The following is a 16,625-nucleotide window of genomic DNA, read 5'->3' on the forward strand; positions in this document are numbered from 1 at the left end:
AAATCTGCGTCACACTCTGTCATCCAGGCTGGAGTGCAGTGGCACAATCACAGCAGCCTCGATCTCCTGGGCTCAGGCAATTCTCCCACCTTAGCCTCTAGAGTAGCTGGGACTACAGGCACACGTGACTATGCCCTATGCCCACCTAATTTAAAAAAAATTTTTTTTGTAGAGATGAGGTCTTGTTATGTTACTGGTTTCGGACTCCGGGGCCCAAGCAGTCCTCTCACCTCAGCCTCCAAAAGTGCTGGAATCACAGGCGTGATGCGCCCAGCCCTTTTTTTTTAAATGAAGGGGGTCTCTAGACTTGCTAATTTAAAATTAAGCCTGATATTGCAGAAGCTGGTCAAGCACCCCATGCATTTTTTTTTTGAGTTGGAGTCTCACTCGGTTGCTCAGACTGGAGTGCAGTGGCCGCTCCTGGCCACCGCAGCCTTGCCTGCAGGGCTCCAGCGATCTTTCCGCCTCAGTCTTCCAAGTAGCCGGAATTACAGGCATGCGCTACCACACCCGGCTGATTTTTTGATTTATTGTAGAGATGAGGTCTCGCTGCCCAGGCGGGTCTCGAACCCGCAGGCTCAGGCAATCCACTCACCTCAGCCTCCCAAGGCGCAGGATTACAGGCTGAGCCACCGAGCCCGGCTTACCCCATGCATTTTAACATTAAAACTAAAACCTAATGAGGTCCTCTTGCCAGAGCCAACCGCCCACCGAGACCTGCTAAAGGCTTCCCTCCCAAGCTGTCACAGAAACTCCTGGACGTGTGATCCTCGGACCTCATCATGTCCTCCAGGAGGGCTTAAGGCCCTGGGAGTGATTATCACCTGCTTCCAGAAGGAAAAACCACAGCACAGCCAGTCCATGGATGTGTCCAGTTCAGCCAGCGGGTTGCTGGGACGGGAGCACTGGGCTCGGACTTCCAGGTTTATGCCTAAATGACATTTAATATCTGCAGCATCTGTCCATGACTTGCAAATTCCAGAATGTGATAGTCTGGGGTCCTCGCCAATGAGGAAAAATCACCTATTTTGAAAGTCTAACTGGAGATTGCATCAGAGAAAGATACAGGGAGAAAAAAAGCAAGCAAGACAGCCTGCAGAAATCCACGTCACAATTTTTTTTTTTTCAAGACAGGGTCTTACTTTGTCACCCAGGCTGGAGTGCATTGATATGATCATAACTCACTTCAGCCCCAACCTCCTGGGCTCAAGTGATCCTCCTGCCTCAGCCTCCCGAGTAGCTGGGACCACAGGTGCATGCCTCCATGCCCAGTTATTATTATTATTTCATTTTTTTTTTTGTAGATACGGGATCTTCTTATACTGCTCATGCTGGTCTTGAACTCCTGGACTCAAGTTATCGTCCACCTAGCCTCCCAGAGTCCTGGGATTACAGGTGTAAGCCACTGTGCCTAGTTCCATATCACAATTTATCTAAAATCTTAGCACCAGGCATACTGCCTCTGGGAAGGCAAGGCCGGATCTTAACCCAATGATCTTCCACCTTTCCTGTATTCTAGAAGTCATCATTTCATATCAGCCTAGACCTGCCCAGCAGAGAAGTCATCCCTGGGGTGGTGACGGGTGGGAAGACCATGCTGGGAAGACATCCCATTAACCCATCCTCCCAATTAGAATGGACGACTAGTTGACTCCACATAACCTTTGCTCACCTAGCAGGCCGCCTCCCATGACCGCTCAACAAACTCCTGCATCTTGCTCTCAAAACCCTTAGCTTTCTCAATTTGACTATTTACAAACAAACAAACATAGCCTTCTAGATACAGACCCATTTTCCCAACTGCCAGTTTGGCACCTTCCCCAGCACATAAAACCAGACACATCTAAGATGCCCTCAACTCTTCCTCCCATCATCAAGTCACTGAGGAAGGCTCCTGCCTTCCAGCTTTGCAGACTGAAAGTCCACCCAGGTCTTCTCTGCCCTTTCTCTTGAAGCCCACTCAGGCCCAGCAATACCTTTTCTGCCTCGCCATCAGCTGTCCATTTGCACGTCTGTTTCCTAGCCAGGTGCTCGAGGAGAATCATGGAAGCAAATCATGCCGTCCCCTCGCTGGGGTCCTGTGCTGTCTCCTTGGCTCTGGTTTCATCACCCACCCATTCATCGGCTTAGATCACGGTGTATTCGCGTGTCTTGCTCAGATCTTCCTGATGCCCTGCCACCTCCATACTTTAAGCTCAAGCCATTCCCTGACACTTTTTTGCCCCTCCTCTCTGCCTATCAGGATCCTGCCAACCCTCAGGGATACTAATCATTCATTTATTCAAAACAATCTGTCTAGTGCTACAATGGCTCCGGTACTGGGTGAGACCCTGGGGCACACAAATCAATCAGTTAGGCAAGCTCCTTGCTGTCAAGCCTCCTCCCAAGCCTCCAAACATCTCATCCACATGTTTCATCTTTATTCCTCTAGCATGGGCTTTCTGTATGACTCATTTAGTTCTTGGCTTATACTGAATATCTTGTACTATTATTTATCTTTCCACCCAATTTTGCCACCCAATTGGACTTCGAATCCCCCAAGGGCACAGCTATGCCTTATTCATTTTTGTATTACTTGAAGTTCCCAGTACCAGACACATAGTGGGTCCACAAACATTTTTGGAATGAGCCAATAATATTTCTTTAAAAACCCAAGAAGATCGCAGCTTACCTAGACATGCTGGGTTCCCAAGCCAAACATCCTTAATAAAGACTCCCTTTATTCTTTGTTTAATGCAAAAGAAACAGCTAGGCAGTCCTCGCCTCTCTAACTGACATAAGCGCTACTTGTGTGACTACGGACAGACTTGGAGAACATCTGTGCTTATCCAGGCATTCCCTTGTCACTCGAGCACTTTGTGGCCCACCCCCCTTTTCCCTTGCGATCTGACACCCGTAAAGAGTTACTGAACTGAATTCAAAGCTGATTGAATCCTCAGCCCGCGGTTAGACAGCTTAGCTTAGTGGGTAATACCTGTGTACTGTAGACGGCATGCTGTCTCAGAAGAGTCTGGCTACACTGTAATTAACCCCTTTTGATGACCCAATCAGGAATTTTTTGTTTAAGAAGCTGCGAGTAACATTCTCTCCCTTTCTTCCACTGGGTCAGATGGAAGAAAGGGAGAAAGGAAAGGCATTTCAGCAATTTCTGTTCCTTAGCTCTGGGTGATAGAGGCTGGGGGGGGCGGCTGGTGGTGAGAGTAGGACTGGCATGGAGAGTTGAGGTCATGCTGACGCCACCAGCGGAAAAAGCCTGCAGTCTGTCGGGGCCTTCCTCCTATAAATCAAGGCTTTGCAACCATGCTGGAAAAGTGAATGCTCTCTGTTTCATTTTTCCCAAGCTGGAAGCCCTTGGGTCGGTAACAGAGGCTACTTCTTTGGAGAACGGGCAAGCGCTGTGGCTGGCAGGAAGTTGGCGGGACACCTGCTCCAGCAACCAGAGCCTGTGACCCAGCAGTTTCTCCGGCCCTGGCCAGGGTGCTGAGTCCACTGACCAGGCGAGGCCTGGGCGGCCAGACTGTCTGTCTTCCACCCTGGAGGGGGATCTGGTGGTTCTCCTCTCAGCAATCATCCCCATGGTAAGAGAGTGATGATGTGTGAGACTGTCCCTCTCCACTGCTAGGGCAGGCAAGACTGTCCATTTCATCAATCCCTTTATCCTCCTGCTGAGCTTAGGGTCTGGTGCTCAAATGAAATGTATTGAGTGACACACCTGTAGTCCTAGCTACTCGGGAAATTGACATGGTAGGAGGATCACTTGAACCCAGGAGTTTAAGGCTGCCATGGGCTATTATCATGTCACTGCACTACAGCCCGAGCGACAGAGTGAGACCTCGTCTCTTAGAAAAGAAAAGCAAAAAAAAAAAAGGCCGGGTACGGTGGCTCACACCTATAATTACAGCACTTTGGGAGGCCCGGTGAGAGGATTGCCTAAGCCCACAGATTTGAGATCAGCCTGGAAAACTTGGCAAGACCTCATCTCTACAATAAATGAATAAAAAATTAGCCAGGTGTGGAGGCATATGCCTGTAGTTCCAGCTACTTGGAAGGCTGAGGCAGAAGGATTGCCTGAGCCCAGTAGGTTGAGGCTGCAGTGGCCATGAACGTGCCATTGTACTCCAGCATGGGCAACAGAGTGAGAGACTCCAACTCAAAAAAAAAAAAAAGAAAAAGAAAAAGACCCAGGCGTGGTGGCTCAACATTGCAAGAGCCAATTTCTACAAAAAATTAAAAAGTTAGCCAGGCATGGTGGCACATACCTACTGTAGTCCAGCTACTCAGGTGGCTGAGGCGGAAGGATCGTCCAAGCCCAGGAAGCTGAAGCTGCAGTGAGCCATGATTGTGCCACCTAGCGCCTCGCCACCTCCATACCTTAAGCTCAAGCCACTCCCTGACATTTTTTCGTCCATCCCCTCTGCCAACCCTCAGGGACACTAATCATTCATTCATTCAAAACTATTTGTCCAGTGCTACTATGCCCCTGGGACTGTGTGAGACCCTGGGGCACACTGTGTGAGACTCTGGGAGACAGAGTGAGACCCTGACAAACAAAAATGTATCAAGTGAATGAATGAACAGATCATGAGCAACAGCCTCCCAGAGAAGGGGTGGGCAGATTCTGTGGCACTGACCACCCAGCATGGCTCGTGGTGACTCAATTGAGCCACAGGGACCATTGCAGAGCCAGGCTGGACACTGTCCACCCTGCCTAGTCATGACACCAGAACTCTTCTGCACAGCAGATCTGCCCAATCAGGACAGGGACAGCCTTTCTCCAGCCCAGCTCAAGCCCTTAATTTCTCCAGTAGCAACTTTCCTTCTGGTCTCTCCTCGTTCACAATTTACCACACAGTTTAACCAATCCAATCCACACGGTTCAAAGTCTGAGTAGACATTGTTCATTTATTTATTTCATCTACAGCAAATTATAAGGCCCCTCATTCGTGTAACCTAACAAATAGATGTGACGTTATTTACTTGTTTATTTCATCTCACAAATAGTTATAATGGTATTTATACCTTTCAAAGGGTGGCATGTGCAACGACCCTGGCCAGGTTCCCAGATTTGCTGGGATGTGCACAATTTCAAATATTTTGTTCTGGTATCCACATAAACGCCCTTTTGCATTTCAGATGCTGTGACCTATTTTTAGTTAGGAAAAACAGGTCGCCTTAGAACTACCTCTCTGTGTCCCTGTGGTGGCCGGCAAGCCCTGGTCACATATAGGCTCTCGGTAAATAGAGTCACGGAATATATGTGCTGGACAAGAGGAAAATATATGTCCTCTTGCCAAAGCTCACTGTGAGGTGGGAGATAAAGCCCAAGAGAATTACATCTGATTGCTCAGCTAGACAGAAGCAAGACTGAGGGGTCAGAGGCTGTGGGCTTCCAGCTTTTTCCTTCCTTGCTGAAGAGTCCGGCACAAACTACCCACTTGCTACTATTTCTCTTCCTCCCACAGAGGGAGACCGTCTTGCTATCCTGCGACCATCTGGGGAAAAGGGTCTATATTTAGGCTTGGAGGGAGCGACACCTTCTAAACTGCACAGAGGTGAAAACAGGCTCCCTTTCTTTCCTCAACCATCCAGTGCAACCTCTGGGGGATAAGATTCCTGGCTGAGAAAGGCTCAGGTTTTTAAGGAAGGTTTTCTAGAGACCTTTCCCTTTCGGGCACCTTGGAGCCCCAGGACAGATAAAGCTTCTGCTGAGAGGGCAACGTTGAAACATTTGGCAGCTGACTGTGACTAATAAAAACCTGGGCTCCTGGAATTTAAAAAATTCACAGCAGCCTCAGTCCCTGTGGTTGAGAGGCGAAGAAAGGGCTTTTTCAGGTCTCAGGGTTCTTCCAAAAGAATGTGAGAGAGTAGAGGGAAAGGGGACTAGATTCTCCCCTCTGGTGGAAGTGAATGATAGCCTTTTCCTGGCTCTGTCCTCATCATCCCTCTGTGGGCCCCTTGAGACCTCCTGGGCTGCCTATTGCCACAAAGGGGAAACTGAGGCTGAGGTCACTCAGGGGATAGACAACACCCAAATCTCACAGCCCAGGGATTTCCAGTCGATTCTGGTAATGCAATTGCTTTTTGCAAAAGAGCCTTTAAAAAATGGGTAGGGAAGAAGGTGGGGTGGGGTGGGGTGAAGTAAAGAGAAAAGGCCAGAACATTTCCTGATTTAACAACGCACAGCCCCAGCCACGAGCTTTCTACGAGCACATGACAGAACAACGTGCAACGCAGCCAGGCAGCAGAGGGAGGTTTGCTCAGCAGGGCATCTGGATTTACCATCTCTCCCTATCTAATGCTTTTTCCAACTCATCCATCCACCACAGACAGGAAACAAAGCCTCCCGATTTAAGAGCCTCTGAAATCCTGGGAGGTTTGTCGGGGCTCTGCTTTCTGAGTTTAAAAAAGATCTGTTCACTTGGAACCAACAATATTTCACATTTCAGTATCTGCTTCTGCTTAACTGCTTTTAGGAAAGTTCGGGGGCTGACCTAAGACTCGCTTTCTTTGCATCCAGTCAAATTTCTGTTTTACAGTGCAGTGTCCAGAGACCCATGAAGGGCTAGTCACTCTGGACATACAGCTGCGCATTCCGATCTCCACTGGAACTGGAACCCAGGGGGTCTAAAACCGAGAATACACAGCAAGATACGATGGTACAGCCCATGGCAAAAAAGGGTAGAACTGAGACCCTGCCTGGTTCAATTTTCCTGGATGAAATGAACCAAGGTTGGTGAATCAGTGGTGGGGCTAGCCTCGTGCAGCATTTTGTAGTCTACAAAGCACATTTATAGGAATCATCTGATTTTTTTTAAAGGCGCCTTTATAGAAATCATCTGAGTTTCCCCACTTCCACAGAACATTTAAAACTACTTTGTAAATGACGAATGTTCTCCATGTCATGCTGATGGAGAAACCATTGCCACTGTGGGCTAGAGACCATCATAGCTGGAAGGATTGAATTCAACTTGCTCAGTGCTTGCTCAGAGTTCTGGATGCCAGTCAACAGGTAGCTTAGTGTCCAAACCTGTGAACTTTCTCGTAGTGGGGTCATTTCTATGAAGAAGATGTCATTTTCCACTCCTATAGAGGGGGATTTACAAAGTGTCAAGGAGCCCCCTCAGGGATGCCCCAACAGCTGAGAAGGAGTCCAGTTTTAGCTCATTAAGTGAAATTCCATCAGCCAGGCTCCAGGGCTTAGTGACTCATGCCTCTGGCATCCCAGAGTAGGATGAACTTGGTCTAGACTGATGCCGTTTTCTTCCACTCTCTGCTCAGGGAATTTCAGTGTGCTCTGGAGGAGGCATAAGTCTGTGAGGGTCATCTGTAATGATCTGAGATCTGGTCCTTGATCTCCAGGAGTCAACAAGGGTAAATGTCAGAAAGCCCCACCTACGCCCTGCGGAATAAGCAATAAGCGTGGGAAGAGACAAGGATGTCCTCATCAGCCCAGTGGTTTACGGCTGAGGTCACAAGAGACAGGGAGAAGGCATTCACTGACACTCCATTCTTGGCCACTTCTGAATTTGCAGACCCCAATAGGGGGAAGTTGAGGGAGGGGCTTTAACTCTCACCCTTTGATGTGGAAGAATGAGGTGCAAAGCCTACACTTGGCTTCAAGGCCAAGGTCGCATGAGGGGCCAGCGAAGAGACAGAGAGAGAGCCAGAGCCCACAACATGCACACTGGTTGGCATCCTTTCTGCATGTGTGTGTGTGTGTGTGTGTGTGTGTGTGTGTGTGTGTGTGTGTGTGTGTCCCATGAGTGACGCCAATTTAAACAATGGTGTGCACTGCCAATAACCAGCTAGAGGACACCTGCCACATGAGACGGGTGCATTTTCACAGACGCCAAGTAACAAGGGATCTTAGAACTTGGCAATCACTTCATCCCACTTCCTTCCCCATGTAGGCACTCAACCGCAATATTCCTGGCAGGAGGTCATCCGGCTTGTGTTTGAATCCCTCCAGCGACAAGGAGCTCACCACCAGCTAGGGTAGAGCAACCACGTAGGGCTTCCACTGAACCGAAATCTACCTCCCATTTCTATTCCTTCTGTCTTAGTTCTGGGAGTTGGAATCAATTAGAAACGCTCTTCTGCATGGTAGTACTTCAGATCATTGGAAAGAACTGACATGCTTCCCCCATATATCTTTTCTTGACCAAAAAAAAAAAAATCTTCAGTTCCTCATATGATACGGTTTCCAGACTTGTTGCCTTTCTGCTGGCCCTCCTCTGGGTGACTTTGTTAAGAGTCAGATCCAGAACTGAATCCCACACTCAGGTATTGATCTAAAACTGAAACATTTAGGGAAAGACTTCTTCTATAAGTATAGCAGCTCACATTCTTTTTTTTTTTTTTTTTTTTTTTTAGCAGCCCTATCGTACTTTTTTGGCTAATACTGACAGCTTTTTAGTTCATCATTGCCACCTCAGAGATTCACCTCCCACAGGCGCGGGATTACAGGCTGAGCCACTGAGTCCGGCATATATTCATCCTTAATATGTTACAGCTTGAGCCTATTATTTCAACGTACTACAGTTTTTCTGAATCTTCATTCTGTAACTTTGCAATAGCAATCCTTCCTAGTTTCGTATTTCCTATAAATTTTATCAGTACATTATTTTTTTTGAGTCGGAGTCTCACTCTGTTGCCCAGGCTGGAGTGCAGTGGCATGCTCACGGCCACCGCAGCCTCAACCTGCTGGGCTCAGGCAATCCTTCCACCTCAGCCTTCTAAGGAGTTGGAACCACAGGCGCACGCCATCATGCCGGGCTAATTTTTGGGTTTATTGTAGAGATGAAGTTTCCCCAAATTGCCCAGGCTGGTCTCTATCCTGTGGTCTCGAACCCCATGGGCTCAGGCAATCCTCTCACCTTGGCCTCCCAAAGTGCTTGGATTATAGGTGTGAGCTACCACACCGGCCCACATTTTAATCTTGATGAAAATTCTTGACACATGATAGAGAGGCAGAAACAGAGTCCTAGGTCACACCCTTAGAGACTAGCCACTATGTTCACACTAATTAGTCAACCATTTGCCCTGGGTATCATTAGTCAGTATGTTATGACTTCACCTAATGCCTGTCCACCAAAGCTGTTTCTCTTGTCCACAAAACTTTAAGAGGGGGCATTTCTTTCGCCAAGAGGAATGATTCCATGACTTCAGTGACTGACACAGGCTATTCGTGAGGCATTTTGAAGAAATGTCTCAGCAGCAACCCACAAATAGCTCCCAAAGGTGGTCTAGGCGGCTCCCTACCCATCCTCAGGCCAGTGCTGCCAGTAAGCATGAGCCTTAGCCACAAAGCCCTGGATGTAAGACTCTTCTGGCAACTCACAAAGGTTCTCGTCAGACATCCTGAGGTCTAACCTCTTTCATGACCTACTTTCAGCGAATACCAAAGGGAAGAATTTACAGGAGACTGATCATCAGTGAAAGTTCCCTCAGCATCTGTGGTCGGGCAAGAAAGCTCCACCCTGGCTCGTGGTCACCAGTCTGATCTGTACAGTGGGAAGAAGGTGGCCTTCTAGGAAAATGTAGAGCGTGAAAGACTGTGGACGTCCTTTGGACCTTTGAGCCAGACGTCTCCCAGGCCGCCCTCTCTGGGTTTCTATAAATTCACTAAGACCCACGCTCCTGCCTTGGGTGATCTCCCAGCCTTCCCCAAGGCATTCATCTTGCAGGTTCTAAGGGCTGAAGGCCAAGAGTCATATTTTCCTTCCCTACTGGTGTCCCAGACCATAATGTGTAGCAGGCACCCCTCAAACGTCCAGATTAAAGATAAGCACTAAGTTTTCCTATCATGGAACCTCAGCCCTTCCAGAATAAGAGTGTACTTTCCAGCATATTTTTTCAGTCTTTTCTAGGCTTATTCCACCCCATGAAGGTTCTGCTTCTGATGTAACTTACTTCCCATTCACATGCTAAGTGTTAGAATTAGCACTTAGTAGGTATTCGATAAATGTTTTCTAATGAAATGTCTCTCACAGAGTCCTTTTTCCAAAAACCTTTTTTTTTTTTCTGATGGCAGAGGAGTCTTCTCATTTTCTCAACCCCAAATCCACTGACCTTTTGGCCCACCTTCCTTTTATGCAAGCCATCAGTGACTTTCTTTCTTTCTTTTTTTTTTTTTTGAGTTGGAGCCACTCTGTAGCTCAGACTGGAGTGCAGTGGTAAGCTCCTGGCCACTGCAGCCTCAATTTGCTGGGCTCTGGCGATCCTTCCGCTTCAGCCTTTCAAGCTGCTGGAACTATAGGTGTGCGCTACCACGCCCAGCTAATTTTTGATTTACTGTGGAGATGGAGTCTTGCCAAGTTGCCCAGGTGGATCTTGAACCCGTGGGCTCAGGCAATTCACTCACCTTGGCCTCCCAGAGTGCTGGGATTACAGGCTGAGCCACTGAGCCCGGCCACATCAATGACTTTCTTATGCCAAGAAGCCCGGGTCTTTACTTGATGCTCCAAGGGGATGGTCCTGAGCTTCTAGGCCGAACAGAGGCCCATTGAATATGTTACAAATAAGCTCATTGTCCTATTAGGCAGGGCAAGCTGTGAAGAAATGATTTGCTTCTAGGTGCTTCTTATTGCTGCTTAGCTTAATATTTTGTCCTGGGAGATTCTCTACCTATGGGGATAAAGATCTCTGGTTTGCATTTCTGGGGAGAAGAAAATTTGGGTGTTGGAGATTTGTCCCCATGAGGTACCTAGGATGTATCTACTGGATACAATGATGATAAGTTATAGGTCTTGTCCTCTGAGAGCTTCCAGTCTCCTCAGAGAGATGAGATACATATAAGCGGGTGCTAATTATTCTCCATGAGGTTATAAAGAGTGGAGATGGACAGTTTTGTGAAACTGGGTCGGAGCCCACCTGCCAGATATTAACTTCATGGTAAAGCAAGGTTATCACCAGTGATTGGATGCTAAATAAAGTATACAACTGTAAATGAATCTCTCTAGTTATCTCTCTAGTTAAAATAGCAGCATTTGAACAGGGCCAGCTTTCTAGAAGTGGTCTCATCCTTCCAGCTGAGAGATGTCTGGAAATCTTTCCATGCTGTAATACAGGTTTGGACAAGTTCCCAGTGTACTTGAGTACTCTGGGAACACAGGAGAAAAGAGCAGAACAGGGTGAGTCATACGAGTCAAGTCCACAGTCTCTGTGGGATTTCCTTTGGAGCCAAAGTGGGGCAATTTCAAGTCACCTTTTATCCATGTTTGTGCTGGGGTCAGCTGGAGGCTGAAGCACCGTGAAGGCTCCTTGGTCAGGACTCATGGCAGATCCCACAGTCCCTTGCAGGAGACGCTCAACATGCTCCTTGAGGACAGGTATCTTGGCTGCTGACCCCTCCTGTCCTAAGCCCCTACATACATCACACATAAGAGTAGCTCAATAAGCGTTTGTTAACTTAGATGCTTGGGCCAAGAACTTGTTGAAAACCTAAATCTGAAATTTAGTCATAAATGGGTTACAAGCCCTTTTAGCCATTTCTACATGCTGACTTGGTCAGGCTGGACATCAGAATCATCTAGGAGGAACTTAAAGAAAAATAACCTGCTCCCATAGAAGAAGATTCTGCGTTGGTAGCTGAGCAGGGAGGCCCCAGCACCTGCATTTTAAAACTGATTCTGGGCCGGGCTCGGTGGCTCAGCCTGTAATTCTGTGCATATGGGAGGCTGAGGTGAGTGGATTGCCTGAGCCCGCGGGTTCGAGACCCTCCTGGGCAACTTGGCGAGACCTCATCACCACAATAAATCAAAAATTAGCCGGATGTGGTAGCGCACGCCTGTACTTCTGGCTACTTGGAAGGCTGAAGCGGAAGGATCGCTGGAGCCTAGCAAGTCGAGGCTGCAGTGGCCAGGAGCGGCCACTTCACTCCAGTCTGGGTGACAGTGAGAATCCAACTAAAAAAAAAACCAAAAAAAAACTGATTCTCATCTTCAGCTAGATTTGAAAAATGACTGGCCAGTGGTAGCCAGTTCCCAAGATGGCGCCCAACGATCCCACCCTCTGTATCATACCCTTGGGCAATCTCCTCCCACCCTGTTGGTCTGCATGACCAACAGAACACAGCAGAAGTGATGGCATGTCACCTCTGAGATTAGGTTATAAAAGGCTGCCTTCCTTGTCATGCTCCTTCTCTCGCTGTCTTGTAGGTCACTCGCTCTGGGGGAAGACAACCACCATGTCTTGAGATCACTCAGGCAGCCTATGGCAACCATAGAGTCAGCTTGTGAGAGAATCTTCTAGCCCCTATGGACAGCTCAACTGCAGCTTCATGAGAAACTCTGTGCAGAATCAAGTAGCTAAGCTGCTCTTGCAGTTGCCCTCAGAAACGGTGTGAGATCATAAATATTCACTGTTTGAAACTGTAAAATCTCAGGGCAATTTGTTACACAGCAATTGACAACTGATACATTTTCCCAACCCCAAGAGCGAGCTCCTGAACATGGCAGAGAAGGCGTTTCATGTCCACCTTTCTAGCTCCAGTTCACACCACTCCTAGATGCATACCTAACTCCAGGGCATCATGCTTTGCTTATTCCTAGTGCACACCTCCAGACCCCTGTGCCTTTGCCCAAGCTGTTTTCTGTGCCTGGAATACCCTTTCCCCCACCAATGGGATCGCTTCTCCAGAAATCCTTCCTTAAACTGTCCACGCACCAAATCCAGTCGGGTTGGGTCCCACTCCTTTGTGCTTGAAATTGATTCTTGAAATCGGTAGGTGAGAAGAAAATTATATGGAAGAAGACAAAAAATGTTCACATAGACTCATCATGAGCGTGTGACTTGCCTCTATCTGGTTGATCAACGAGTTGTCAAACTTGAACCCAGGAATCCTCTTGTCGCTGCACACCACACCGACGTCTTCTGTGTGCTTGCAGTCGGTGACGCCCCAGCCATTGGAGGTGCAGGCTGCGAGGGTCGCCTCCTTGCCAGTGCAGTGGAGATTGTCCAACCAGATGGGCCCTGAAGGAAGCAGAGAAGAGAGAAACCAAATGTCACATCAATGCAGGGGTGAGTCTTTGGAGACACCAGTGTCTGACATGGAGTGAGAATTTTTCTCTAATCTAGCAGCTGTGTGTGGCTATCAGTTGGTTGTATTATGTTAAGATATTCTTATAGTTCTGGACCTCCTGGGTTCCCTTGCCAGAATAGCAGCTGAGGTGATTTGGGGGTATGGTCAATTGAACACGATTAAGGTAGAATTTGGATTTAAGCCTAGAAGCCGCATGGTAGAGTGAAAGGAGCCAAGGCTTTCGGTATTAAGCTGAGTTTCAATTTTGGTTCAGCCAATTAACCGTATGACCTTGGCCAAAGCCCCTTCTTCTCATCAGAATAATGGGGATACCAGTGACATGGGAATCGCAAAGGTGTGTGCAGGCTAGAGATACATTTTTTTTGTTTTTCAGTCAAGGTCTCACTGTCGCCCAGGCTGGAGTGCCGCGGCATGATCACAGCTCACTGCAGTCCCAACCTCCTGGGCTTAAGCGATGCTCCTGTCTCAGCCTCCCGAGTAGCTGGACCACAGGTGCCTGCCACCATGCCTGGCTAATTTTTTAATTTTTCTGTACAGACAAGGTCTTGCTACTTTGTCTAAGCTGGGCTCAAACTCCTGGGCTCAAGCAATCCTCCCATAGTGCTATAATCCTAGCAATCTCCCAAAGTAGTAGGATTATAGGCATGAGCCACCATGCCCAATCAGAAGCTGGGTCTTTAAGAGATATTTGCACATCTGTGTTCATAGTAGCATTATGTACAGTAGGTAAGAGGTAGAAGCGACCCAAGTGTGCATTGACAAACTGTGATATGTTCATACAATGGAATATCATTCAGCCCTCAAAAGAAAGAAAAGTCTGACACATACTACAACGTGCATGAACCTTGAGGACATCATACTAAATGGAAAAAAGTCACAAATACTGTCTGATTCCAATTGTATGAGGTACCTAGAGGCATCGAGTTCATGGAAACAGAAAGTAGAACAGTGATTGCCAGTTTCGTAAGATGAAAAAGTTCTGGAGATGAACAGCAGTGACATTGTACAACAATGTGAACGTACTGAATGCCACTGAACTGGTTACCAAAAAAGGTCAGGGTGGCAAATTTTATGTTATGTGCATTTTACCTCAATTAAAAATAAAAACTTGATGAAGTGCTTCCGAGTTTTCAAATAGGAATTTTTATAAGCGCCACTACAAAATGAAAAAAAATAAAACCAACCCTCTCATTTTCCTCACGTCTTCTTTTAGGAATCAATAGAATAGCGGAGTCAAACTGTCCCAGGTTCAAATTCCATCTACTGCAAATTCGGGCAATATGAGCTGTGGTCAACTACTTATCGGCACCTGTTTTCCATTTCTAAAATAAAAACATGGATGCCAACAAACAGGTTGCCATGGAGATTCAATGAGGTAATCTACATGCCTTATACGTTCAACCTTCCTTTTCCCCTTCTCCCTCCAGACAGTCAGAAAAACAATGAATTCTACCACTTCCATGATGTAAGGGAAAAGCAGAAAAAAAAAAAAAAAAGACACTCCCATTGTAGAGATTAGTAAACGAAGGAGCAAAGCTGAGACTTTTCAAGGTCAGAGAGGACGCAGGGTAGATACTGACTTCCAGGTCCTGCTGAAACGTGTCTGCTCTGGTGGCTGCTGGTCAGGGCTCAAACGAGAGAGAGCATCTCGGGTGCACAGTGGGGAACAAAGAGCTTATTGCAAACATCTGGGCTGAGGTTTTCCAACTGGTTTTTCAATTTGGCCTGGTTTCCAAGGCGTCAAGTTCCACAGAAACACACGCTCCATCGTTGATTGCTGTCTCAACAACAAACCGATGTTTGTTTTGCTAAGTACTAGCAACAGAAAAGACCCTCCGCGTTTTAAGGGGGGGCCTCTTCCTTGGAACGTTCAGTCGTAAAGCTGCTAAAGCAACAGAGACAGTGGAAAAGCAGTGGCCCCCCTCCCATCTACAGTGAGAGAAACCTCCCTCTCCAAGGGTCTGGAGGCAGGCCAGTGCATCGTTAAAGGAGCTGGGAAGGCCTGCAAGCCAGAGATACTACAGTTCACAGGGTCTCCCCAAAGAGCTGCTCTCTTGTGTACCTACAGTGAGCCTCAAATGATCCTCCCTCTACCTAAGCTTGGCCAGTGATATTCTTCTTAGACAGCAGGTATGTTAGTTTGTACTTAGCTCAAGACAGCATCGCCATGCAGGGTGCACTCATTTGGCCTGGTTTCATGACCATATTTAACTTTTTTCCCTATATGGTTAGTGCTCATTAACTAGGGTGCCCTAATTCCAATGCAACCAGCTTCTGGGTCTGTCTGCTGGAATGTTGGGTGGCTGTTGGTACAGTCCAGTAGATGTCCTTGGGATGCAAAATGAGACTCAAACTTTGGACACACACACACACACACACACACACACACACACACACACACACACACACACACACAATCATTCGCTCAGAGCCTAAGTTTCATTTTCCACTCTCCATCCAATGCTTTTCCTGATGAAAGCAGTCCATAGGAAAACCGTCCTTGAGATGCATAATGAGACTCAAATTCTGGCCATACACAAAAAAAATCCATTCAATCAGAAGTCAAATTTCATTTATCGCTTTCCATCCAATGCCTCTCCTAATGAACAACGAAAAAAATTAACAGATTGTTTGGAAGATAAAAGTCATAAATGAAAGTCCAGACCAGGTGTGGTGGCTCACACCTGTAATCTCAGCACTTTGGGAGGCTGAGGTTGGAGGACTGCTTGAGCCCAGGAGTTCGAGACCAGCTTAGGTAAAATAGTGAGACTTTGTCTCTGCAAAAAGCAAAAAATTAGCTGGGCATGGTGGTGTGCTCATGTGACCCCAGTTACTCAGAGGCTGAGGCAGAAAGATCGCCTGAGCCTAGGAGGTCAAGGCTAAGCCTAGGAGGTCAAGTCATCATCATGCCACTGCACTCTAGCCTGAGTGAAGCCCCAACTCAAAAAGTAAATTTCTAAATAAGTAAATAAACAAGCAGACAAAGACATACATGAAATACCATTTGAGTGCCAGCGTCCCTGGGCTCTATCAGGGCAATGGAAATTGTTCCAGTTAGAATCTTTTTTTTTTTTTTTGAGTTGGAATCTCACTCTGTCACCCAGACTGGAGTGCAATGGGCGCTCCTGGCCACTGCAGCCTCAACCTGCTGGGCTATGGCGATCCTTCCACCTCAGCCTTCCAAATAGCTGGAACTCCAGGCACGCGGTACCACACCCGGCTAATTTTTTATTTATTGTAGAGATGAGGTCTGGCCAAATTGCCCAGGAGGGTCTCGAACCCGCGGGCTCAGGCAATCCATTCACCTCAGCCTCCCTGGGCTCCCATTGTGGTTGTCGCTGGCTTTGTTGCCCTGATCTAAAGAATGAAGAATGAACCGGGCTCGGTGGCTCAGCCTGTAATCCTGTATGGGAGGCCGAGGTGAGTGGATTGCCTGAGCCCACGGGTAGTTCCAGCTACTTGGAAGGCTGAGGCGGAAGGATCGCTGGAGCCCATCACGTCGAGGCTGCGGTGGCCGGGAGCGGCCATGCACTCCAGTCTGAGTGACAGAGTGAGGCTCCAACTCAAAAAAAAAAAAAAAAAA

At 47.5% G+C, this 16,625-nt stretch overlaps 1 protein-coding gene across 3 annotated transcripts in view; it reads right to left on the reverse strand.

The window, feature by feature from the left end:
• Positions 1–16,625, reverse strand: part of LOXL2 (lysyl oxidase like 2) — a 75,378-nt gene that overhangs the window by 53,242 nt on the left and 5,511 nt on the right. For all 3 annotated transcript variants that reach the window (XM_021715258.1, XM_008063561.2, XM_008063562.2), the window contains exon 2: positions 12,797–12,972. In XM_021715258.1, coding sequence (XP_021570933.1) covers positions 12,797–12,972 — 176 coding nt within the window. The remainder of the gene's footprint in view (positions 1–12,796; positions 12,973–16,625) is intronic.

This window comes from Carlito syrichta, unplaced genomic scaffold, assembly GCF_000164805.1.
Source record: "Carlito syrichta isolate Samal-C Ts95f unplaced genomic scaffold, Tarsius_syrichta-2.0.1 Scaffold306946, whole genome shotgun sequence".
NCBI classification, from domain to species: domain Eukaryota; kingdom Metazoa; phylum Chordata; class Mammalia; order Primates; family Tarsiidae; genus Carlito; species Carlito syrichta.